The 27,983-nt window shown below is 43.2% G+C and overlaps 1 protein-coding gene across 1 annotated transcript in view; it reads right to left on the reverse strand.

The window, feature by feature from the left end:
- Positions 1–27,983, reverse strand: part of ABCG4 (ATP binding cassette subfamily G member 4) — an 87,305-nt gene that overhangs the window by 13,479 nt on the left and 45,843 nt on the right. The window contains exons 2-7 of the mRNA XM_044277689.1: positions 25,749–25,881; positions 19,226–19,276; positions 18,965–19,110; positions 17,509–17,632; positions 17,298–17,412; positions 16,882–17,012 (exon numbers count right to left, since the gene is read on the reverse strand). Of these exons, the coding sequence (XP_044133624.1) occupies positions 16,882–17,012; positions 17,298–17,412; positions 17,509–17,632; positions 18,965–19,110; positions 19,226–19,276; positions 25,749–25,881 (700 nt within the window). The remainder of the gene's footprint in view (positions 1–16,881; positions 17,013–17,297; positions 17,413–17,508; positions 17,633–18,964; positions 19,111–19,225; positions 19,277–25,748; positions 25,882–27,983) is intronic.

Genomic DNA, 27,983 nt, shown 5'->3' on the forward strand with positions numbered 1-27,983 from the left:
GTGCCGCTGGGAAGAAGTAACTTTAAGCGGGACTGTTTGGGATCATAATCGGCCTTACAGAGCACCATACTGCTCTGTATTAAAGGAGTTATCCCATCATAGACAATGGGGGCCTATCGCTAGGATATTGCCCCATTGTCTGATAGGAGAAAGGAGCCGGGGAGAGTTCTGGCTGGAGGACCCCGGGTTTCCCGAGGTCCGTCCACCACCAGGCGCAGCTCCCCACCTCTCCCATTGAAGTGAATAGGAGCGCACCGCGCATGCGCGGCCACCGCTCCCATTCATTTCTATGCATGCGCAGTGTGCCCTCCTCAAGTTTCTCTGCTCCATTCTGCTTGTAGGTGCGGGTCCTAGCGATAGGCCCCCGTTGTCTATGATGGGATAACCCCTTTAACTGTCACAACGTCTCTTAAAGGGCCAGACACCCACAAAGTAGCAGTTGCCCATAGGAACGAAACAAGTGTGTAAAACTATATTTAACCTGCATTATATTGAAGGCCTGTCACTGCCATGTCTAAACAAAGAGATAGTGTGCAGCCTGATCTCACCAGGTCCCCGGCAGTAGCCGCAGCTGGTCCTAGTGCATCACTAGCCACTGCAGCACCAAGCATGAGGACTTTTAGGGTACTTTCACACTAGCGGCAGGACGGATCCGACAGGCTGTTCACGCTGTCGGATCCGTCCTACCGCTATTTCGCCGCGCCGCCGTACCGCCACTCCGTCCCATTGACTATAATGGGGACGGGGGGCGGAGCTCCGGCGTAGCACGGCAGTTCGTGGTTAGAGGCTACCGGACCTTTCGTCGTGCACTGCCGTGCTGTGCTGGAGCTCCTCCCCTGTCCCTATTATAGTCAATGGGGGCGGTCCGACGGCACAGCGAAATAGCGGTAGGACGGATCCGACAGGGTGAACAGCCTGTCGGATCAGTCCTGCCGCTAGTGTGAAAATAGCCTAACAATGCCTTATTTCTTTGGAGCACCCTGGTTTCCATGATATTCTGGGAAAGCTCATACTTTAAGGGAATTTAAAGAATTTTTTTTGGCTGTGTTTAGATTGTACCCTGTGTCAGCAGAACAGCAAATGGAAATCCTCAATTGGAAGGTGCTGCCCTCAGAGAAGTGAAATCCTGGCCCAGCTCAGAGAGAAAAACACTGGAGCAGATATTTGGACGACTCTACACCACTTTTGAACCCAGGACTGTGTCAGAGGTCAAGATGAGATTCTTCAGCAAGAGACAGCAGCCTAGTGAGTCACTTAGAGACTTTACATTGTCCTTACAGGAAACCTTGCGGGCTGTTATACAGGTAGACCCCTATGAAGCAGAGGATCAAGATAACCAACCAGTAATCCTGAAACCCAATACTTAAACACTCCTATGGTGCCGAGCTGCCCTTGGACTCCAAGGTGAGGATTATCAAGCCCTGGTAGAACCCTTCAACCTGGAGGGCCATCCTCTAGTCCAAGCTACAAGAAGCCTAGTGACTGTTTCTCAAGGTAAAGTGCCGATTTGTCTCCTGACCTTGGGTAGTAAAAGTATAACTTTGACCAAGCACTGCCCTGTTGCTCAATTGTTACAAGTCACTTTTCAAGATATTATCAGTGGACCTGCAGCTACGACTGAACAATCTACTGAAAAGCTGAATACTCCAAAGACATCTTGGTGGACAGAAATCCATGTGGGAGATGCTTCTACACCTGAGGAACAAATTGAAGGAGTCTTAAAAGTGGTCAAGGAATATCATCAAGCCTTCAGTAAACATCCTTCAGATTATGGAGAGGTCAGTGTAATTAAGTACACCATTCCTACCAGTTCACACCCTCCAATTAAAGAAAGGTACCGGCCTATACCACGAACTATGTATCAATCTGTAAAAAAGATGATCCAGGAGATGAAGGATTCAAAAATCATCAAAGACAGCCATAGTCCATGGGCTGCACCTCTAGTCCTTGTCTGAAAGAAAGATGGTAATATTCGGTTTTGTGTGGACTACAGGAAGATTAATCAAATTACCCACAAGGATCCCTATCCTTTACCAAGAATCGAGGAGTCTTAGACAGCATTAGGATCCTCAGCTTACTTTTCTACTCTGGATTTAACCAGGGGATACGGGCAGGTACCCATGGCTCCTGAAGATCGTGAAAAAACAGCATTTACTACCCCTATGGGCCTATTTGAATTTAACTATATGCCGTTTGGACTTTGCAATGCACCTGGAAGTTTCCAAAGATTAATGGAACGTTGCTTAGTCCACAAGGACTTTGAAACTGTCTTGTTATACCTAGATGATGTAATCATCTACTCTAAATCCTATGAAGACCACTTAAAACATCTTGCAGAAGTTTTTTAAGCCCTCATCAAGCACCGACCAAAGTGCTACCTACTGAAACCAGAAGTCAAGTACCTGGGACATATTGTCATTTCTAAAGGTGTTAAGCCAGATCCAGAGAAGATAGCCACAGTCCGGAATTGGCCTTCTCCTACCACATTAAAAGAGGTGAGAAGTTTTCTTAGTTTTGCAGGATACTACAGATGTTTTATCCCTCGATTTGCCCAGATTGCTGAACCGATACAAGAACTCCTAAAAGGACATCCCAAGAAGTATTAGAAAGCCCAGATACCGATCGAGTAGAATGAAGACAGAGATATTGCTTTCCAACTCCTGAAGAAAAAGTTGACCGAACCACCTGTCTTAGGCTATCCAGATTTCCAACAGCCATTCCATCTCTACACTGATGCCAGTAAGAAAGTCCTGGGAGCTGTCCTGTCTCAACTGCAAGAAGGTAAAGAGGGAGTAATTGCTTATGCTAACAGATCTCTTAGAGGTGCTGAGAAAAATTACCAGAACTACTATTCCTTCAAGCTGGAATTCGTTGCACTTGTGTGGGCTGTCACTGAAAAATGTAAAGACTACCTCGCAGCAACATCATTTGTGGCCTATACTGATAACAACCCACTTGCGCACCTTAACACAGCCAAATTAGGAGCCTTAGAACAAAGATAGGCCTTACGTTTTGCCAACTACAACTTCGTGGTCAAATACAGAACAGGCAATTCAAATAAAAATGCAGACGTCTTATCTCGTCTTACTACCACAGAAGACCCTACTGAACAGGAAGACAATTGGGAAGAAGTAGAGATGCCGGCTTTCTATAAACATTTTGCTCAACAGGATGCTATCACCATCAAAGGCCAAGGTAAAGAAGTCCTCAACTTCCAAAAGCAGAGAAATCCAGAACCCCAAGTAGAGAAACAAAGATGGATCAAATTGCAAGCAGAGAGTAGGGTATTAGGTGAGCTAGCAGACTTCTTTACTAGTGGAAGAACACCAGAAAAAAATCCACAGAAAGAATGCAGATCTAGAGCTGCTCAAGCTACTATAGAGACACAGAAAGCAACTCTTCATGCAAAAGGGACTAATAATGAGAAGAACCCTAGATCCCATCACCAATGATCGGCTGTATCAAATTATAGTGCCGCGCCGAGATGCCAGAATTGTCCTTGAAATGTACCACGACAGGTCAGGACACTTTGGTGTACAAAAATCAGAAGCTACCATCAACCTAAGATTTTATTGCGTTGGAATGAGAGAAGATATTGAGAAATGGTGTAGAGAATTTTCTACTTGTGCCATTGGAAGAAGTGAAAGACATGACCAAAGAGCACCATTACATCCCATCGTAAGTAAAACACCTCTAGAAATAGTGGCCATTGATCATGTAAATCTAGAACCAAGTCGCTCAGGATATACCTACGTCATGACAATAATTGATCACTACACCAAATTTGTAGTAGCTGTATCTGTTAAAGACTTGACAGCTAAAACAACCGCAAACATTTTCTGTAAGAATTTCCTGTTGCCCTATGGATGCCCTGAAAAGATTCTCACAGATGAAGGATCTGCTTTTGAATTCCAACTCTTCCATGAACTATGTTCACCTCACAATTGTCAAAAGATGAGAACAACAGCGTACCATCCTCAAGGTAACGGACTTTGCGAGAAAATTAACCAAACCTTGATTGAGATGTTGAGAGCTGAACCACCTGCTAAAAGAACTGATTGCCAACTCTACTACCTCAATTGATGTATATTTAAAACAACACCATCCATTGTTCTACGGGATACACTCCATATTACCTTATGTTTGGCCGTCAAGGAAAATTACCTTTAGATCTCACCTTGGATGTACAAGTTCCAGATTCCATCAATCCTCTACCACAAACTGATTGGGTCAGTGAACATCAAAAACGCCTAGCTGATGCCCAAGAGATTGTTCAGATTCGCATGGCGAATGTACGCCAAAAGCAACAGAAAGACTATGATCAGTCTGGAAAAGCAGAACCTTTAAAAATTGGTAACCATGTGTGGCTGAAAAATAATCATTGCACCAGTAAACTGGATAATAAATGGGAAAGAGAACCCTACGTCATCACAGCTATTCCCAATCCTAAAACTGATATCTACGAAATCACCAAGGAGAACAGAGCACCACAAATAGTGCATCGCAACCTTCTCAAGCTGTGTTTGAAGGAAGAAGCTCCAATCCAAGAACAAACTCCATCCACAGACCAAGTGTCTAAAAAGACACCTGATCCAGAGGAGCCAACACAGTCTATTGCAAAACTATTATTAGAATCAGATCCCCTACAGTGGTTTCTTGCCGGGACTTAACTTTCTTGTTCCCGCCAAGACTAATGCAGCCCCACTTCAGCTGGAAGAAGTACCTTGTGAAGGATCCTCAGAAGCTCAAGAAGTACCAAGTGACCTTGAACCAAGGCCTATAGAGCCACAGCTACTTCGGAGATCCGACTGGACCACTAAAGGTCAGCCGCCTGCCCGTTATAAGGAGTACCTACAAGGTACTCCAAGGAGGAGACTTCCAGCCCTTCCAGTTCAACTGTGATTACATGCTTGAATCATTTGGAGCTAAAGAGCCAGAGTTAGAGACTCATTGCTTTATTTGCCTTGCTCTAATGGACTCTGTTGCCCTTGTTTTTCAATGTTCAAGTCAGGTGCCCGAAGATGGACTTTGACGCACTAGAGCCCTCCGTGATATTCTACAACCATTATGCTTCATACCAGGGAACTGACTCATGCCCTGTGAGCCTCCTGAGAAGTTTCCATTTTGTTTACCTTTATGGACTATCCTGGTCTTTACTGTTCACTGTACCAGGTCAGCGCCCCAGTTACCCCAGTTACAAGAGAAACTACGGCCCTGTCACTCATTTTGTATTGTGATGTTCCTGATATAGATGTGCCTACCCCAATTCTCTTACAGTCAAAGATAGAGAAACCACAAGAATGGGTTAATGGTATGGTGTATATGCATGAATGCTCTTTTTGTGTTTTTCAGGTGATGCATCATCGTGGCAAAAGTGCGTCGAGGGCGACTTACGTTAAAAAAGGGGGGGATGCAGTGTCCTGAAACACACTGCTTAATGTTGTGATTGTGTTTCATGTAAACTGTCCTTGTAGAGATGTTCCCATAAAGTTGCGTAGGGAGTGGAAGGTTCTAACAAGCCTCCCAGGGCTAACTCTGCCCTACACTAAGTGTGTTCAGAAAGCAGGAAGAAGAAGGGCTGTGTGTGATGCCTGAGGACTACCTGCACCTCAGCTTCCATCTTGGAGGGTTACAAAACCTCCATAGTTAATTCTAGGTACCAGCCCATAGAAGGGAAAAGATCACTGTATCTCCAGACAACTCAGAGAGGTAATGAAGATATTGACAAAGGAAGGTAACTGTCGTGTATATGACTCCAGCCTCCTTTGCATTAGGTGGAGAGATCTCAAGCTATCATGCTACCCACCATACTTAAAGACAAAAGGATCATTTGTCTGAATATAGTATTCCTATAAAAGGAAACTGAAGTATAGGATTATACAGTACAATAAAAACAGCATTAACCTCCACGTTGGAGCATTAAGCGAGAGAAGACTGATTGTCATCAAGGACTATTCCCCATGCAACTTCTGAGAACTAATGGGATTCATTGTAAAAACTGCTCTGATGTAAATGCCTTTACATACATTCATAACCTGTGGATCAGCTTCAGTAAAATACAAGGAGTTTATTTAAAACTCTAGTGTTTTTATTCCATATCATCTTAACAACTACTCTCAACATTCGCACCTAACGGTGCTGGCGTCACGAACCAGGGACCCAGCCACAAGCACCCTAAACATCATCACCATCAAGGGCACCTCAACCAACATCTGGCTGGTGTTCCCTGCAACCTAGAGTGCCCCGGAAGATCTTGTGCTGTCTTCCCACCCACTGCACTGCCGGCCCCAAGGGACAACGAAACCGTGAGTACTACTATCCTCGGCACCTCATTCACTAGTATGCTCACACCAAAATAATCCTTAGGGAGCCCTGGCACGCTGCATTAGGCCTGTAGTGGGTCCGTTGCACTTATAAATCTGTCACTGGAAAAACCTTTGAAATTATTTTTTTTGCATCCGATCCACATTTTTTGCAGATCGGATGCAGACCTATTCATTTCAATGTGGCCGCAAAATATGCGAACAGCACATCATGTGCTCTCCGCATCCATATGTCCGTTTCTCGCCCCCCCCCAAAGAAAATAAAAATAAATAGAACCTGTCCTAAGAATAGCCATCTCTAACAAAGGGTGGGATGTGCTGATCCACAAAATACAGAACATGTATGGCCGGTATCCGTGTTTTGCAGATCTGCAATTTGTGAACTGCAGGCCGTAAAGAGTGAAATGTGGAGGTCAAATATCTTAATTTCCTCTCCCTGCTGCAGAACACATGTTCTTCTTACATGTCTTATGCAGCAGGGAGAGGAAATTAAGATATTTGACCTCCACATTTCACTGCAGGATCCCAAGATGGAAATAATCTCCTAACAATTTTGCTGCAGTTAAGAGATGAGGCTGAGATTATACAGAACGTAAATCCTCCCCTCACTAAAAGCAAGTGACTTGCAGTAAATTCTGTATTACTTCAGGTCCATGCGCCTCCTTATTGAGAACACCAGTGACATGTACAATTTAGAGCACGAGGATGCAGCTGAACACACCTCATGTCATCTTCTCTGTGAAAGCCTGTCGTCCTGAAGGCAGGAGGCAGAGCAGTGATGTCATCAGGTTAGGGGGTCAAGGCTTTTAAAGGGGTTTTCCAGGCCTTGCAAGCCCTCGTTAATTACTCATAACTCAACTGTAGAAGAACATTTGTAATATACAGTACTTATCGTTTCGAAGTTGCGATGATTGGACATTCAGGAACATGTTCACATGACGCTCCTGCTGATGTCACATCCTGGGTTATGGACAGAACTTTACTTACACAGTCCATGTTGGAGAGGTGCCGTAGATGGCGCCAGAACTATTTGCTAAAAGTTGTTCTTTTAGACTCTAGAGAGTGAACAAGTTTTCACCTCCAGTAGAAGAGGAGATGATCCCAACTAAGACTGGGCCCCCTCTTGCCCTGGGCCCCATAGCAGTCGCATGGTCTGCCGCTATGGTAGTTACGCCCTTGGTTTGTTTCCATCCTGTATGTAGAACTTCCTGTTGCTGTGTCTAACCAAACCCATGATGCACTGCTCCTTTCTCTGCCACAGCTCCAGCCCCGTCCCTAATAACGCCCAGCTAGTTTATAGCTCCTCCCACCAGTTACATAGACACTCCCCTATCACTGCCCCTAACACCCAGCTAGTTTATAGCCCCTCTCACCAGCTAGTTACATAGACACTCCCCTATCACTGCCCCTAACAACCCCCAGCTAGTTTATAGCTCCTCCTACCCAGTTACATAGACACTCCCCTATCACTGCCCCTAACAATACCCAGCTAGTTTATAGCTCCTCCCACCCAGTTACATAGACTCTCCCCTATCACTGCCTCTAACACCCAGATAGTTTATAGCTCCTCCCACCAGCTAGTTACATAGACACTCCCCTATCACTGCCCCTAACACTCAGATAGTTTATAGCTCCTCCCACCAGCTAGTTACATAGACACCCCTATCACTGCCCCTAACACCCAGATAGTTTATAGCTCCTCCCACACAGCTAGTTACATAGACACTCCCCTATCACTGCCCCTAACACTCAGATAGTTTATAGCTCCTCCCACACAGCCAGTTACATAGACACTCCCCTATCACTGCCCCTAACACTCAGATAGTTTATAGCTCCTCCCACCAGCTAGTTACATAGACACCCCTATCACTGCCCCTAACACCCAGCTAGTTTATAGCTTCTCCCACCAGCTAGTTACATAGACACTCCCCTATCACTGCCCCTAACACCCAGCTAGTTTATAGCTCCTCTCACCCAGCTAGTTACATAGACACTCCCCTATCACTGCCCCTAACACCCAGCTAGTTTATAGCTCCTCCCACCAGCTAGTTACATAGACACTCCCCTATCACTGCCCCTAACACTCAGATAGTTTATAGCTCCTCCCACCAGCTAGTTACATAGACACCCCTATCACTGCCCCTAACACCCAGATAGTTTATAGCTCCTCCCACACAGCTAGTTACATAGACACTCCCCTATCACTGCCCCTAACACTCAGATAGTTTATAGCTCCTCCCACACAGCCAGTTACATAGACACTCCCCTATCACTGCCCCTAACACTCAGATAGTTTATAGCTCCTCCCACCAGCTAGTTACATAGACACCCCTATCACTGCCCCTAACACCCAGCTAGTTTATAGCTTCTCCCACCAGCTAGTTACATAGACACTCCCCTATCACTGCCCCTAACACCCAGCTAGTTTATAGCTCCTCTCACCCAGCTAGTTACATAGACACTCCCCTATCACTGCCCCTAACAATACCCAGCTAGTTTATAGCTCCTCCCACCCAGTTACATAGACACTCCCCTATAACTGCCCCTAACAATACCCAGCTAGTTTATAGCTCCTCCCACCCAGTTACATAGACACTCCCCTATAACTGCCCCTAACAACACCCAGCTAGTTTATAGCTCCTCCCACCCAGTTACATAGACACTCCTCTATAACTGCCCCTAACAACACCCAGCTAGTTTATAGCTCCTCCCACCCAGTTACATAGACACTCCCCTATCACTAAACAAAAAGAATAAACCGCGCTGCTCAGAATAGGTGTAAGTTCACATTAGGAGTAAATAAGGAGTGTCTTTGCGATGTTATTCCTCAGTATCCTGCGTGGATTATCACAAAAGTCGATGCTCTGATCTCCTAGAGAACAGAGGAAATGGCCCCACATAGTGAATACCGCCAACTGAGTTTAAATACAAGGATTTATTCTACTCACAAGATCCATAAAACAACAATCATATACAGTGGGATGCAAAAGTTTGGGCAACCTTGTTAATCGTCAGGATTTTCCTGTATAAATCGTTGGTTGTTACGATAAAAAAATGTCAGCTAAATCTATCATATAGGAGACACACACAGTGATATTTGAGAAGTGAAATGAAGTTTATTGGATTTACAGAAAGTGCTATAATTGTTTAAACAAAATTAGGCAGATGCATAAATTTGGGCACCACTAATGTCATTTTATTGATTCCAAAACCTTTAGAACTAATTATTGGAACTCAAATTGGCTTGGTAAGCTCAGTGACCCCTGACCTACATACACAGGTGAGTCCAATTATGAGAAAGAGTATTTAAGGGGGTCAATTGTAAGTTTCCCTCCTCTTTTAATTTTCTCTGAAGAGTAGCAACATGGGGGTCTCAAAACAACTCTCAAATGACCTGAAGACAAAGATTGTTCACCACCATGGTTTAGGGGAAGGATACAGAAAGCTGTCTCAGAGATTTCAGCTGTCTGTTTCCACAGTTAGGAACATATTGAGGAAATGGAAGACCACAGGCTCAGTTCAAGTTAAGGCTCGAAGTGACAGACCAAGAAAAATCTCGGCTAGACGGAAGCAACGAATGGTGAGAACAGTCAGAGGCAACCCACAGACCGGCACCAAAGACCTACAACATCATCTTGCTGCAGATGGAGTCACTGTGCATCGTTCTACCATTCGGCGCACTTTACACAAGGAGATGCTGTATGGGAGAGTGACGCAGAGGAAGCCTTTTCTCCGCCCACAGCACAAAAAGTGCCGCTTGAGGTGGGCTAAAGCACATTTGGACAAGCCAGCTTCATTTTGGAATAAGATGCTGTGGACTGATGAAACTAAAATTGAGTTATTTGGCCATAACAAGGGACGTTATGCATGGAGGAAAAAGAACACAGCATTCCAAGAAAACCACCTGCTACCTACAGTAAAATATGGTGGTGGTTCCATCATGCTGTGGGGCTGTGTGGCCAGTGCAGGGACTGGGAATCTTGTCAAAGTTGAGGGACGCATGGATTCCACGCAGTATCAGCAGATTCTGGAGACCAATGTCCAGGAATCAGTGACAAAGCTGAAGCTGCGCCGGGGCTGGATCTTTCAACAAGACAACGACCCTAAACACTGCTCAAAATCCACTAAGGCATTTATGCAGAGGAACAAGTACAACGTTCTGGAATGGCCATCTCAGTGCCCAGACCTGAATATAATTGAAAATCTGTGGTGTGACTTAAAGAGAGCTCGGAAGCCATCAAACCTGAATGAACTAAAGATGTTTTGTAAAGAGGAATGGTCCAAAATACCTTCAACCAGAATCCAGACTCTCATTGGAACCTACAGGAAGTGTTTAGAGGCTGTAATTTCTGCAAAAGGAGGATCTACTAAATATTGATTTAATTTCTTTTTTGTGGTGCCCAAATGTATGCACCTGCCTAATTTTGTTTAAACAATTATAGCATACTTTCTGTAAATCCAATAAACTTCATTTCACTTCTCAAATATCACTGTGTGTGTCTCCTATATGATATATTTAACTGACATTTTTTATCGTAACAACCAACGATTTATACAGGAAAATCATGACGATTAACAAGGTTGCCTAAACTTTCGCATCCCACTGTAAAATGCGCACGTCGTCTCATCAACCGCCCGACCCGGATTTCGCCTCCGCTTTGTCAGGGGCACCTGTGGACTCATCTAGATTGCTTATTTTTCAAGGTATTGTGGGCGTTACCACAACCTCGATTCACGTGATTATAACACAGCAAAATTCCCCATTCCCCATATCAGTTACAAAATTCCAATACAATCATATTCACATACATAAAAAACAAATACTGCATTTAAAAACTGTTTTTCTGACATATCTTTAAAATCCATAAAATTCCCTCTGTCTCCTCCTCTTTTCGTCATATGGTTGATTACACCCATTCATCTTCTACTCCATTATTCTCTCCTACACCACAAAGATTTTACCTACACCCCCCCCCCACCGTCATCTCAGCTCCACTTATCGTTCACCACACCAGCATCAATATGGACTTTAGTTTTTACATTTTACTACACTTGTCCCCTTCTAATAGATATCCAAATATGTATAACATACATACAATATACATTTTCTTTTTTCATTGCGTAAAAAACCCACATTATGATATCTATCTTGCAAGTGAGAAAATTTCACACCAACTTCCCCATATTGTTGCCAAAGGGTTATATTTACAGTCACAGATTCACAATTCTTGAATGTGCTGCATATCAATGGTTTATTGTGGAAGGTGCCCACCTCACAACAAAGACCGCAGCGCAATTAGTGAACATTGATTCGGGACTGCAATTTTGTTGCAGATTGCGTGTTAGTTTGTTCTTTTTTTTATTTATTATTATCATTATTATTATTATTATTATTCAGTCTTTCTTTTTGTTTATTTAGTTTGTATTGGGTGTATTTGTTTATTTGTCATTGTATTTTATTTGTAAGGTGTTTTTTGTGGGATTCCTGATCAAGTTTCCCATGGATATTTTTTATTTTAGAGCAAGTTTTAAATGTAACACGGAGGAAGTTTTGACATTAGAATAGGGAAGTAAATAACCGAATGATTTAAAGGGTATTTTTTCAGAATTAGAAAAACATAAGATTTAGGAGGTGAAAACCACTTGAGATGTGATCACATTGGAGAGATATTTAACTGAGGAAAAAATTCCGGAAGGCTTAATATGGCAATTACCTCTGAGTTCAGTGGATGCTAATGATTTGGAAGAATGGGAGAAATTAATGAATCAGTGTGGCTTTAATGTTATGCGTTTTATTATTAATAGAAGAAAAGATAAATTGAAATGTATTAACAAAGCGATAGATGAGATTCAAGAGAAGCTAGAACAGTTTAATAAATTACCGTAGATGACTATGTGGAATTATCTAAATTATGTTAAAAAAAAATGTGGCAAAGACAGAAATTGATGTAAAAACAAAAAAACATAGGAAATATATTAAAATATCAGAAGATTATCGACATAATAAGATATATAAATGGAAATCTAAAGGAATGCTAGAGAAGGGTTCACATGATGAGGAGTCAAAAAAGGAGATATTGGGATCCAACAAGGAGAATTTTCATACTCACAGAAAGATTCATCAAAGGACAGAGATCCTATGAACCTAGAGATCATTATCAACAAACAACTAGACCCCCAAGGTATGGTTATGATTCCAGACCACGTAATCCCTCCAGTTACCGTTATCCCACTTATCAACAAAGGATATATCCAGCAGGGAGATATAGACCGCATATGTATAATACGCCAAATAATCAACAGCCAAGAGGACCGCGTTATCATAGATATGGTAATTATGAACCTCAATATTATCAGCATTACCCACGTGCGGAGGAGAATTTGTTTGAACCTATGAATAATGCCAACAGGTCTCAAGATGATGAGGTACAACATTTTCCCCATCAGAGAATAAAGGGGATCCAAAGAGAAGAAACATTCGAAATAAAGTCACAGGTAGAAAAGACAAGAACCCCCCAGAAAATAGGAGGATACAGAGGATGTAGAGGGGGAGATAAAAGAAAGGAACAGCCCCAGAAACAAGAAGGTAAAGGAGAACTAAAGGGGATTTATAATCTCAGTTCGTATGTTTTGAGTGGTAGTCAAAATAAGGTTTCAATGAAGGGGTTAAAATATGCACCCACATTTCCCCAGCCCAAAAATAATGAGTGTATTGAAGCCTTTAAAAGGAGCCTTTTAAAAGAACTAGGAAAAATAAATTCTCAACCTGTTCATTACAATCTAACAAGGAAGGCGTTAAAATCGCTTGAGAAAAATGAACATATTGTGATCCTCGATAAAACAAGATACGAGGAAGTCATGTGTAAACTACTGCAGGATGAGACCACGTGGAAGAGATTGAGGAAGGATCCTACCCTGCAAATGGATATATTATTGATGAAAGGTAAGGAAATGGGTATTTTGAATGTAAAAGAGTTTGAATTTATTCAGATTAAATACCCAGTTATGCCAGTAATCTACTATCTGCCCAAAGTTCATAAAAATGTCATGGATCCCTCCCCCCCCTTGGCCTATTGTATCTGGGATCAATTCCCTGACTAGCCGGCTAACTGAATATGTTGATTTTTTTACTGCAAAAATATGTGAGCAAAACCCCTTCTTATCTTAAAGATACAGGAGATGTGTTAAAACTTATAAAGGGTCAATATACAGAAGATATGATACTGGTCACTGTAGATCTCTGTGTACTGTTATCCCCAAAGACAAGGGTCTGAATGCTAAAGATCAAGAAATGACAATTGAACAGATGACTTTTATATTAGAATGTTTAGAATTTTGTTTATGTCACAATAGGTTCGCCAACCTATTTATGGGTTCATGGGAAGAGGAATTTATAAAACCAAGGTTGGGTAAGAAAGATTTAATTTTTATTTTCACGCAATCTGGTAAAACTAATAAACATCGTTTCACATGGTGCGGTTTATGCTTACCATGTAAGAATCATCTGAAAGAAAATAAAATAAACGGTACCACTCATAAAATAATGGGAGAACTTTCGTGTGAACAGGTGTTGTCTACGTGCTGGGGTGTCCATGTGGCCTCCAATATGTGGGACGGACTACTAACTAAAAGAAAGACCTACAAAAAGTGAACACCACAGGTACACAAGAGATACCTATTGTATGCAATATATGAGACTCGGCCATATTATATAGACTTTTACAAGAATTGATCATTTTGTTATTACTTGTAGCTTAGTGTACCACTGGTATGGTGGTTTTTCGTGCTGTAACTCTTCTTGTAAATATAACGGCCTTCATGTATATTTTCATGTTATTTAATAAAGCAGATACTTTTTGTACCTGTACCTGTGGGCTTTGCTTTTTGTAGGTCTTTGTTTTGTTGTAGTAGCTGATACTCTTTTGCATTTTCGATTTGTTGACCCCCTCTACTTTGCCGCGATTTGTTTTGCATGTACTCATTGTAGTTTTGGCATGGGGGCCAACGTTGGTCTTATATCAGTATTAACTTAGGAAACTAAAAGTCAGACTTCAAGAACATATCCGAAATATAAAAAAAGGATTAGATACACACAGCGTCTCTGCACATTTTAAAAAAATACATAATAACCCAGAAGGTTTGAGATTTATTGGACTTGAACAGGTCCATAATAACTGGAGAGGGGGCGATCCATTGAATAGAATAAATCGAAAAGAAGTACACTGTAGAATGGATCTATAAACTGGGGACTTTGTACTCTGATGGTTTAAATGTTGAATTTGACATAAAGGAATGTATAATAGATAAATAAAATATGGGTTTGCCATTGATATGCAGCACATTCAAGAATTGTGAATCTGACTGTAAATATAAGCCTTTGGCAACAATATGGGGAAGTTGGTGTGAAATTTTCTCACTTGCAAGATAGATATCAAATGGGGTTATGTATATTTTATGTAGGTTATACATATTTGGATATCTATTAGAAGGGGACAAGTGTAGTGAAATATAAAAACTAAGGTCCATATTGACGCTGGTGTGGTGAACGATAAGTGGAGCTGGGATGGCGGGGGGGGGGGTGTAGGTAAAATCTTTGTGGTGTAGGAGAGAATAATGGACCAGAAGATGAATGGGTGTAATCAACCACATGACTAAAAGAGGAGGAGACTGAGGGAATTTTTATGGATTTTAAAGTTATGTCAGAAAAGCGTTTTTTAAATGCAGTATTTGTTTTTTATGTATGTGAATATGATTGTATTGGAATTTTGTAACTGATATGGGGAATTTTGCTATGTTATAATAATGTGAATCGAGGTTGTGGTAACGCCAACATTACCTTCAAAAAGAAGCAATCTAGATGAGTCCGCAGGTGCCCCTGGCGAAGCAGAGGCGAAACCCGGGTCGGGCGGTTGATGAGAGGACGTGTGCATTTTATATGATTGTTGTTTTATGGATCTTGTGAGTAGAATAAATCCTTGTATTTAAACTCAGTTGGTGGTATTCACTATGTGGGGCCATTTCTTCTGTTCTCTAGGAGATCAGAGCATTGACTTTTGTGATAATCCCCGCAGGATACTGAGGAATAACATCGCAAAGACGCTCCTTATTTACTCCTAATGTGAACCTACACCGATTCTGAGCAGCGCGGTTTTCTCTTTTTGTTTGGTTTTCAGTTAATTGTGGAAGATTCCCACCTGACAACAAAGACCGCAGCGCAATTAGTGAACATTGTTCCCCGCTATCATTGTCACTCACCTGGATGCTGTTAATTATATTTATTAATATAAGTAACCACTTTTTGAGTATTATTTGTGAGTATATTAAAGGTAACTTATGGGTCCTATTTTAATGAATATCAATAAAATTGTGATTTTAGGGGTTTCTTTGCTGGAACTTACAATTAGTGAACATTGATTCAGGACTGTAATTTTGTTGCAGATTGATTGTTAGTTTTTTCTTTTTTTTTCTTTTTTTTATATTCAGTCTTTCTTTTGGTTTATTTAGTTGGGATTGGGTGTATTTGCTTATTTGTCACTCCCCTATCACTGCCTATCACAAGACCCAGCTAGTTTATAGCTTCTCCCACTCCTCTATCACTGCCCCACCCATGGACATAACATCACAGGAAATAAAACAGAGCTGCATGGACAGGGTCATGTGACCACAGCCCAGAATGGGAGATAGGAGCAATAAAAGTAAAGGAAATATACTGTATTATAAATTTACAGTGACGTTCATAAATGATTTTTTTAAAGGATGCAAACTGAAAAAAAAACCCTTTAGGATGAGTTTTGGGGGCTCGATGGATCCTACAAAACCCCTTTATGAATATGTTAGTACTGTCTGTGCAGATTAAAGATATGTACATACGCTTATCAATGCAATGCTGGAGTTACCAGCTCCATCCACCATATGCTGTGAAGTTCCAGTGCCAACTCCCAGCACCGGAGCTACTCTCAGACAGCTGATCGGCGGGGGTGCCATGTGTTGGACCTCGCCAATCTGATACTGATTACCTATCCTAGCCAGGGGTTGTCCCACAAATAATATTCTACAGCTACTGGATCTTGAATACTTTTGTAATTGCATGTAATAAATTTTTTTATTATAGGTGCTGAGTAAGGCTGGGTTCACATCACGTTTTTCCCAAGCTTTTAACGTATACAAAAAACTTATACGTTAAACGGATTCCTCAGACTGATGCCATACAGTGGCATCAATTCCCCATAGAGTTCCATTGTAAAAAAAAAAAAAAAAATGTATATGTTTTTTTAACATTGTAAAAAATAAGTATACTTTTTTTTTTACCAGACTGTACAGGATACAAGAACGTGGTGTGCTGCCCTTCCTTTGCTTCTCTATTGCTCTAGACCAGAGATCAGCAACCTCTGGCATGCCATCAGTTTTGAAACTACAACTCCCAGCATGCAGAGTTACTCGGCTGTTCTTGTAACTCCCATAGAAGTGAAAGGAGGATTCTGGGAGTTGTAGTGCCAGAGGTTGCCGTAGACTATGTTTCATAGTAAAGAAGGAACCTTCGCCATGAATGAGTACTTACCAGGGGGCAGAGCTCTAGTTCTCTGACGGTCGACTTGCTTTTTTCCCTACTAATGGGGCACAGTCCGTCTTCCACCGCCCGGAATAATACGGGGTTCAGGTCTCCATACTCCCCTGATGCTATTTCAATAACTAGGTAGACAGGAAGAAAAGAGAGATACAGGTCGCAGCAAAAAAACAGCAAGACACAAATAAAATCTAAGGATGGATGCTCGCAGGGGTGCACCTAGCCTCTCTGCTGCCTGAGGCGAAAACTGAAACGCGCGCCCCCAATGCCAATTTTTTAACCTAACCCCTTTGCCACAATTAAAGCACTTCTTGCCCATGGCCCTTCCGCTTTTCCACCTTTTGCCCCTACCTGGTGCTTCCTCACCTGGCCTCATTGGTGGTGCACCCCTGGATGTACGTGTGACTTACTGAAGTCTGCGGGATTGTGGTAGGTCGGACAGTGTAGTCCTAGGCTCTTCAGATATGGGATGAGGTGGGTGACAGACCCTCGATATATGCACTGCCCCTGACTGAGAATATAAAGCTGAAAACGGAGAAAAGAGCGCAATGCCTGTCATACAAAATAGGCGACAGGACTACTAAAAACTATAGAATAAAATACTAATTTGCGGACACAGACCTTGTCAAACATTTCGAAAAGTTTTGCACTCGGTTGGTGTATGGTGCAGATGATTGTGCGGCCGCCTTGAGCCAGAGAGTTCAGCAGAGAGACCACCTGGAAACAAGATGCGCTGTCTAAACCACTGGAAAGACAAGGAAAAGAAAAATTAGGAGCAAAAAATACGGATGATGTCCGTGTGACGTTCGTGTTGCATCTGTTTGCGTTTTTTTGGCGAACCCCTTGTAACAATGACTATTATTCTTGTCCGCAAAACGGACAAGAATAGGATATGTTCTATCTTTTTTTGCAGGGCTGTGGAACAGACATTACGGATGCGGACAGCACATGGTTTTCTTTGTCCACTAAGAAATGTCTGATTGCTAATAATAGGATTTATATTAAAAGTAGTTATCAAAAGAGGATGGACTATCCTCAGGACAAGTCATCAATATATGATTAGTAGGGGTCTAATTCCAGGCACCCCCACCATTCCGCAGTTTGAAAGGGATGCAGTGCTCCAGCGAGTGCTGCGGCCTCCTCACAGCATGCCAAGCACAGCGCCGTATCTTATATAGTGGCTGTGCTTGGTATTGCAGCCCAGGTCCACTTGAATGGGTCTAAGCAGCACCGAGGCCATGTAAATAATGAACGTGACATCACTGGCCTAGGGAGAGGGCGCAGTACTCACCAGTGTGTCGCGGCCTCTTCAAACAGCTGATCGCCGAGGTGCTGGAGTCTGTCCCACACCAATCAGATTGATGACCTACCCTGAGGATCTGGATGTAATAAATGTTTGCAGGGGGGGGATCTTAAATAGCCTGGAATGAAGAGGAGAATCGGGCACCATGACAGCGTGTTACAGTGTATACTGGTGCACCTAGACTTTTCATACAATTCTCTTCATGGACCAAGGGCTTATATTTCTAGTTGGGATGTGATGGACTGTGAAGGCTAGCCCAACATCTTCTACAAATTAAAGTTGACTGCACCCTTCACCTTCAACTAGTGGCCATGAAGTCCAATGTATGTTTCCTTCAGCCTTCTTGCCCTTTCTTAAGCCATCCCAATTATGCTTTATCTAAAGTTGTCCATACACATAAGAGCAAAGTCGTCTAAAGCAGGACTAGGGGTGTCTCAACTGTCCTCCGACAGATGATGGAGCAGGCATGTTGTTCTCAGGGGGAGTTAGGATAAGTTGCCAGCGGCTTGATCCCTTCTCCCCTTTGAAAATACATGAACTCTCAGCAGAACTGTGCATGAATGTGTATGGTGAGGTCAGGAGGAATAGCTATGGCAGTTGAAGATGTAGGGACATCTGAAGAGCAGAAGAAGGCATTTGTCAGGAGCGAATTCTTAGGATACATACTTTTGAGTGCAATGCGCCACCCCTGCTGGCAAATTACAATGGTTTTATTTTATTTTTTTAGCAATAGCGCTAGATCATAAGTTTAGTGATGTATTGTATATTTTTTACCTCGTAGGTTCATCAAAGAACATGACGGGTGGATTATTGACTAGTTCCAGAGCAATGGCTAAACGTTTTCGCTGACCTCCAGACAGGCAAAGCGTACGAGTTTCAGCGCATTCAAGGAGACCCAGTGCGGTTAAGATCTCATTTACCTGTAAACAAAGACAAGAACCTAAATATGTGACGAGAGACAGAACCTTCCAACAAGGTAAAAACAGTCGAAGCTAAATGCACATTCTGTACTTGAGGCTGTAAAACGATGCTCACCAGTTTTCTCTTCACATCCATCTTCTCATTGAGCTTCAGGTTGGCAGAGACCTACAATAACACAAGTCAGTACATCATCATCATCGACCTGACCAAGATCCAGTCTAGTATCACCTCTTCATAAGTACTAAGGCTCCCCAGGTGTCAGCCAATAGACAAAAGTGGGCCTCTTTCTGGGCTCATGTTTTTCTAAACTCATGCCACCCCTTTAAAATGAATTGTCACTATGAAAAGGGTGGAGGACAGGGGCAGTTGTGGTTGCGACTATAGGAGTCATAATAGTCACAATGGCGATCCTCACTTTGGCGCTCCCAGGTCGATGCAGTGATGGGCGGGGTGAACCCTTTCTTCCTATCGTGGCACACCCAGGTTTGGAGTCTCCTGCCTAGTGTTAGGTGGGGTGCCCTTGGTGTTGGTGGGATTTAGCAGCAGAAGGCAGGGCTTTCTCAGGATACTGGAGAGGAGAGACACTTCAACAGAGCAGGATGACTGTACAGGGAAATGACGAGACCAGATTTTGCACCATTTTTTACATGACACAAAATCATGAATTATAATCTAATTAATATAATTTTATTCAATAATGTAATAAAGAATAATGAAATTTGTCAAACACAGAAAATTCAACAAACATCCTGAGTATGATAAATTTTGAAACATGGGACTGCACAAAGTCTGACGTCACAATCAGGACAACGGAACCTGGTTTATTTTCGGAGTTTCTTTCCATTGCCATCTCTCTTTGAGCAGCAAACCACGCACATCCTGGTAGGTGCTGCCTTTTTTGGAGTTGGCGGGATGGTCCATAAAGTGGCGACCAGTCAGGCGTTCTGGGTTGACAACGTCAACAGCACGACGTCCAGGTCTGTTCACAGATACTGATGGCGTCTGGTGGTTGACAAAAATCCGCTCAACCACCTTCCATATAAACTCAGAATGAACAAGAGGCTTGTCACTCTTTGCTCTGTGCAGGATATATGCATTCCAAAGGCATTGTTCCAGAAGATGCCTAAAGATCTTCTTATAATATTTTTTTTGCTGTTTGCGCATAGCCGGATAAAATGTCATTGCCTGATCGGCTTTGTCGACACCTCCCATGGTGTTATTATAGTCTATCACGACTTGCGGCTTCAGCACATCTTTCCCACCTTTTGTGTGGACCATGGCAGTAGAGGTATTGTGCACAGTACTCATGAGACACACGTCCTTCTTGTCTCGCCATCGCATTGCCATCATCTTACCCTTCTGCCAGGCAACCATTTCCCCGATTTTGAGTTTTTTCTTGGCAAACATAGATGGCATGTCACGTCGGTTAGGCCTAACGGTACCATATGCATCAGTCTTGTTTTGTAGCAAAACCTCATACAGTTCCGGAGACGTGTAGAAATTGTCCGTGGTCACACAATATCCCTGGTTCAGCAATGGCTCCAGCAGTGTAAGGACAGATGATGTGGCCATCCCATAGCCGCTGTACCTGGGGTTGAACTTCGTGCCTTTACCGGTGTAAATGACCGAATTCCAGATGTACCCAGTGGATGACTCGCAGAGCATGTAGGATTTGATGCCAAACCGCGCTCTTTTGGATGCAATGTACTGTATCCAGCTTAGGCGTCCCTTGTAGGCCATCATTCTGGCACGTAGGTCCGCTGGAAATTGGTCACAATTATTTGCCATACCTCCCAGATTTTTTTTTGTTTGGGCGCAGGATGCGTTGCCTCATCAAATTCTTCGTTGTTCGTGAAGTGGAAATACTTCATGATGAGGGAAAACCGGTATTCTGACATCACGGTGCCAAAAAATGGAGTGGCCAGTAACTTATTGGTGGTCCAGTACCATTTCTGGAGAGGTTTCCCAATCGCCTCCTGAAGAATGATGAGTCCCAGAAACTGCCACATGTCCTCTTTGGTCACCGGTTCCCCCTTTCTGCTTCTGGAAAACGTGGCATGCAGCGTAGCGGATTGCTGCTCTTGGTAGCGATTTGTCTCCATGACAATTTTTTCAGTGAGGAATAGATGCAGGTATGCCAGAGGGTTGTCACGCTCAACATCTACTTTCATCCCAGGTGATCCAGTGAACAGGAATCTTGGGGGCGCTACCTGGTCCGTATCGCAGTCAATAGGGCAACAAGTGCGCACATGGCTGAGGTCAGGTGCAGGATCATCGCCATTGTCACCAGATCAGTGTCAGTGTCAGACGACAAATCTCCCCACGACTCACTATCGCTCAGTTCTGCGAGCACCTCCGTGTCACTGTCGCTGTCAGTCAACTGGTCCAAACACACTTTTGTAGTACAGTGACGCTTTTTTGAAGCCATGTTATAAATAAGCACAAATGGCAGTAAAATGGCAGGCAAGGGGCACTTTGCAGTGATCAACTGTCAGATCTGAGGCGATACAGTGCAATCCTCTCCGATTACAATGTATTACCTCTTTTATGTGTGTGTGTCACTTTATAATTTTGAATTTCCCGCCCAGTTCCGCTCCCATGCGCTGCAGGTGCTCGCAGGGAACGGAACCAGGAAGTCAGATGCCGGCCGGCGCTCTCGTCTGCGATCACAGCGGAGAAGGTAAGGGGACTCCGCTGGCTACTTTTCAATGTTACCCCGAGCGTGACTCGGGGTTACCGCTCCTGGCAGCGAAAAATTAACCCTGAGTCACGCTCGGGAATACCGCTAGGAAGGTTAAGGGCTATGTAAACCTTTGGGGGCAATTTTTTATATTAGTGCATTGTACTTTTTATGATTTCAAAATCATTTTTTCAATTGGTCTTAATTAAAAATATGTAGTCCTTTTCTCTGTACAGAGCTGAGATGCTCTACTAGCAGGATGTGAATTTCTTTTGTTTTCCACCCTGCATAACGGAAACCAGACGGATCCCTTATGCTTGCCCATAGACTTCTATAAAGACGGATCATAACAGAATGCCTCTTAAAGGCTTCCGTTTTGCATTCCGTTATATTCCTTTATAAACTGAACCTATAACGGAATGCCATAACGCTAGTGCGAACCCACCCAGAAAGATGCATTGAAATACCGGATCCGTCTCTCCAGTGTCATCCGGAAAAACGGATCTGGTATTTATTTTCTTCACAGATTTAAAGGTCTGCACATGCGCGGAGCAGAATAATGGATCTGTTAATGTGGCAATTTTAATGCATTTCTATGGAAATTAATGCCGGATCCAGAAAAATACAGCATGCAGCGGTATATTCTCCAGCTAAAAAGCGTAAGAGGGACTGAACTGATGCATCCTGAACGGAATGCTCTGCATTCAGAATGCATTAGGATAAAATCAGTTTTCTTCCGGTATTAAGCCCCTGTGACGGAACTCAATACTGGAAAAGAAAAACGCTAGTGTGAAAGTACCCAAAGGCTACTTTCACATCTAGGTTTTTGCTGGATCCGGCAGGGTTCAGCAAAAACGCTTCTGTCATGATAATACAACCATCTGCATCCGTTATGAACGGATGTGGTTGTATTATCTCTAAAATAGACATGATCCGTTTTTTCTCTGACACAAATGAAAACTAATCCGTCGCCCATTAACTTACAATGGTTTTAGAAACGGATTTGTTTCCTTTTGTGTCAGATAAAAACAGATCCCGTCACCATTGACTTACATTGTGAGTCATGATGGATCCGTCTTGCTCCGCATCCCAGAAGGCACTCAAAAACGCTGTTTGCAGCGCTTTTGTGTGCGTCATGGGAGCGCAATGAAATGGAACAGAATGTATTCTGCTGCACTCCGTTTACTTCAGTTCATTTTTGTCCCCATTGACAATACATGGGAACAAAACTGAAGTGTTTTCCTCCGGTATTGAACTCCTACGACTGATCTCAATAGCGGAAAGGGAAAGCGCAAGTGTGAAAGTAGCCCAAAAAGTCCTGCATGCAGTACTTTTTTTTCTGTCAAAAAAATTTATCTTAGAAATGGTTAAAACGGATGACAACTGATGCAACAGGATCCGTTTTTTTACTGTAACAAAACGGATCCTATTCAATCCTATGCATAGCTGATGTAACAGGATTTTTACAGAATCCTGTTTTTTTTTTCTCTCTCTCTTCTTCTGACGGATAAGAAGAACGGAACGCTAAACAGTAAAGTGAATGCACCCTCAGTAGTATGGAAGGGTGCCCGAGGCAGCTGACCCAGTACATGTGCAGTGAAGCCCACAGCCTACATTCATCTGTACTGACATGTTTGTCCATGCACTGACCCTTTTGTAATGACCCTCAACCTTCTATGAAGGTCAAGGCTATTTCTCTTAAGAGGTTTTTCGACTTAATACCAGCTTCCCACTGTGGCCCCTCACACCTTGGATGCTGGCTGCACACACTCTAACTCCTGCGCCCCCCAAAAAAGGGGTGGAAAGAGCCCAAACCCAGCAACTATCTCTAAAGGCTGAGGGCATTAACCCTCAGCTTCCTGTATTCAGCCTTTAGGGTACAAGAATTGCATACAATACAATTTAACCCCTTAAGCAGTGAACCACTGTATCACTGCATAAACTACAGGCATCATGTTATAGAGCAGATCGAATAGCATGTTCAATGTCTTGGGTTTCCTTTAAAATGTAACTTACCTTTACATAAACTTTCTTAAAACCGTTAATGTGCTAAAAAGAATTTTTGTAGTATACTTTTTTTTTTTTTACGTTTTCCTAGTGAAATAGGCACCTAAACTTCTTGTGCTTTGGAATCTGTACACTAGTACACTGCTGACAGTGGTGTACTGGTGTACGGATTCCACTGTGGCCGCAGTGACCAATTTACAGAAGCACACATGGAGCAGGCAGCAGCAGCGATGTGCTATGTGAGCTCCTGCCTCTGCTTGCTCTGTTCTGCTAAAGCATTGCCTGTACCGATGTGGTAGGCAATGCTTTAGCAGGGTGGAATGAGTGGGCGCAAGCAGGAGCTCATGTAGCACAGCATTGCTCCTGCCTGTGCCTGCTCCAGTAAAGCCTGAGTTCAGGTGCCTTTTTTTGCTAGGAAAAAAAAAAAAAGCAAAGTACTGGGATAATGCACACCGTGATATCATAGGGCAGCGATAATATAAACAGTAATGTCACAGTACATACATAATGCACACAGTGATGTCACAGTACATGAATAATGCACACAGTGATGTCACAGTATAAACATAAGGCACACAGTAATGTCAGAGTACATGAATAATGCACACAGTGATGTCACAGTATATTAATAATGCACACAGTGATGTCACAATACATGAATAATATACACAGTGATGTCACAGTATACAGTATGAATAATGCACACAGTGATGTCACAGTACATGAATAATGAACACAGCGATGTCACAGTAGATTAAAGGGGTTTTCCAGGCTCCTGATATCGATGACCTGTCCTCAGGATATGTCATTAATATCTGATCGGTGAGCGTCCGACACCCGGCACCCCCACTGACCATCTGTTCCCTGCATCCTCTGGTACTGGGATTAGCACTGTGAATGGAGCAGGAAGCACAGCTGTATTCAAAGTATAGTGGTCGTGCCAAGTTACTGCAGCTTAGGAAATGAGGTGCAGTAACCCAGCATGACCACTACACTTTGAACAGAGCTGTGCTTCCTGTTCCACTCACAGTGCAAGTTCCAGCACCGAAGACTGCAGGGAACAGCTGGGGTGGGGTTGCAGGGTGTCAGACCCCCACCGATCAGATATTAATGACCAAGCCTGAGAATAGGTCATCAATATCAGAAGCCTGGAAAATCCCTTTAATAGTGCACACAGTGAAGTCACAGGAAAAGGTAAATATAGACAGTGACAGGACAGGAATAATGCCCACAGCAAAGTCACAGCACAGAGATAATGCACACAGTGATGTCACAGTACAGAAATACTGCACGTAGTGATGTCACAGAACAGAAATAATCAACACAGTGATAATTTGCATAGTGATGTCACAGTACAGGGACTGTGCGTCTATGAATGTCACTGTGCCGAGATAATCCACTCAGTTATGTGACAGCACAAGAAATTGCGCAAACAAAGATTCCACAGTACAGGATAACCAGGGGTGTACCTAGCCTTTCTGCGGCCGGAGGTGAAAACTGAAATGGCGACCCCCCCATGCCAAATTCTTAACCTAACCCCTTTGCCACAACGAAAGCGCTCATAGCACATGGCCCTTCCGCTGCCCCCCTCTTGCTCCTACCTGCTGCTGCCTGTGAGGCGATCGCCTCACCTGGCCTCTTTGGTGGTGCACCCCTGAGGATAACACACACCATGATGTCACATCATAGCACAGGTACAATGCACACAATTAAAGGTCATCAAGTACACTGACATCATAGCATTGGAAAGAAAATAATGATGTCATCATGCAGGTAAAATGAATACCTGATGTCACAGTACAGAGATAATGCAAAAAAGTAACCCCTTCCTCCATTACCTGTAGACATCACAAACTGAACATATGTCTGAGTAGATATGGGCCCCCTTGGTGGTTTGGCCCCCATAGCAGCTGCTATACCTGCCACCCTAGCAGTTCCACCCATGCTCACCATCATGGCTTCCTTGACAGTCAGGTGCGGCAGTAGCATGTCGTCCTGCATGATATAACAAGACATCTTCCGGAAGGTTCGTAGCTCCCTCTGTTTTCCATTCACCAGAATCTCACCAGTCATTCCACTGTCCCTGTCAGAAGAAAATACTGGGATTAATGGGATCATTCTGATGCTACGTTGAAGAACAGTTTCTATATTTTACCCCATAGGTTATCCTTCCAACCTCAAAAATAAGAGAGAGTAAGACGAGACCATGACATTGAGACCACGTTAGAGACCACGTGAGCTACCAATGAATGGGGTTGACTTGTTATGAGATAGTCAGTCAGGTAGTGGTCAATGATATCATGGTAACGTCCAACACAGCTTGCCTAAACTACTGCCTATCCGAGACTTCCCCATGGATGTCCCAACCCAACACTTTTCAGTTAGAAAGACAAGAAGGTGACACAAACAACAGTTAACAAGTATAAGGAAAGAAAGAGTGACCTGTGAGAGATCGGCAATGTGTCTTGTAGCCTCAGTCCCCCGAAAAAAGACCCATAGAGGAGGTGGGTAGTCTGTCCCATAGAGCCCCCATCCAGGTCACCTGCACTGGAGCTAGAGGCGACTGGACATAGCCGCTGAAGAAGAAGTCTGGAGCTTATGGTTCTTCTATAAATAAAGGCGTCTTGCAACGTTTTAGGAGAGTTTATTTAGAAGAGATTAAAGGTGGGTTTACACCGGGCGACGAGAAGCCAATTGTTGGGAAGGAAGCGTTCCTTCCCAAAAGTCGGTTGCTCTTTCAGTGGAGGTGAAGGGCTGTATTTACATGCAGCGATCACCTCCACAGTATGAGGACGATCAAAATCATACAAAATCATTGCTCCTGGGCAGCAGAGTGCTGTTTAGATGGAACTATCTGCTGGCCAGGAACGATGATTGAGGTGTCGTTCATCTGGTGATCTGCAGCACCTTTAGACAAGAAGATTATGGGGAGTGAGTGTTTATAGGAACGTTTGTTTCCGATAATCAGCCCAATATTCGGATTGTGTAAATCCACCTTTACATACATTTGTAATGTGGGTGGATTTATCATTGAGACTTTTTTTTAAAGAAAGTCCCAATCTCACTCCAGGAGGAGGGCGGAGCAGGAAAACCGGAGGAGCTTCTCTAGACAAGTGTTAGGTCTAAATATAAGACAAATTTATCAAGTAACATGAGAGTAACATTTGATAAATGTGGCATAAAGTACTCCAACACAGACTCAAGCAAAACTGATAAATCCCCCCCTAAAAGACACGGACAGCCCCCACCGAACAGAGATGGTAAGGTTTCTGGCTTCTTGCCCATACCAAGGGGCTTTTGAGCCCATTTTTCTGGCCTCCTGTCACTTGAGCATTCTTCTCACAATTTTGCATGTGCTATATATTTTGCACATTAACATCAGGAGTTAAATGCATCAACTACGAGGATTGTGTTGTCTAGAGCGCTGCCTCTGTGTCACCGCCAGATCTCTGAGAAGTTCTGACAGACGTTCTTCAGTACCTCTTGCTTGAGGTTCTTTTGTTTTGGTTTCATTTTGTCATCTCGTTTCCCTCTCTCAGCTGTCATCTAGTTGCACTGATTGCATCCCTTTATATCCCCTCCCATACTGCATCACTTTGCGGTTTATACAACTTCCTGGATTGTGCTCACTGCTAGATGCTGCAACTGCTGGTTCCTCAGATAAGTCTGTTCCTTTATTTGTGTTTTCCTGTTGGCTTGATCCTAGGTGACCCTGATTCCCTCCGTATTAAGTGTAGGGAGCCGGTGGTCGTGTCCCCTCACTATTATAGGGTTTTCAGGTGTCACACAGTCTTGGTACGAGGGCATGCAATTATCTATCATAAAGAACTTTGCATGGGCTGAGCAGTCAGGGAAAGCTCTAGGGCTTTTATAGGGCTCACCCTTATGTTCCTTAGTTTGGGATCAAGTCAGTCGGATCTTTATTTGTGTCTTCTAGTTTTCTGCCACACCATCCGTGAGACTCTGTCCCTGATATTCCCTGAGACTGGCCTTTTTCCAGCTGCCATGATTGATGTAAAAAATGAAAATCAGACATCATATAGTATACATGACAATCTCCAACAAAGCTACAACCAGCCCTGCACCTCACATGGATCCAGAGATCTCCCCATTCATTGCTCCAATTGCTCTGCTACACTTATTTTAGACTGACAGCTCAGGGTGTGTGCCCTTTCTTGGGGGGCG

This window comes from Bufo gargarizans, chromosome 2 (assembly GCF_014858855.1).
Source record: "Bufo gargarizans isolate SCDJY-AF-19 chromosome 2, ASM1485885v1, whole genome shotgun sequence".
In the NCBI taxonomy this organism is placed as follows: domain Eukaryota; kingdom Metazoa; phylum Chordata; class Amphibia; order Anura; family Bufonidae; genus Bufo; species Bufo gargarizans.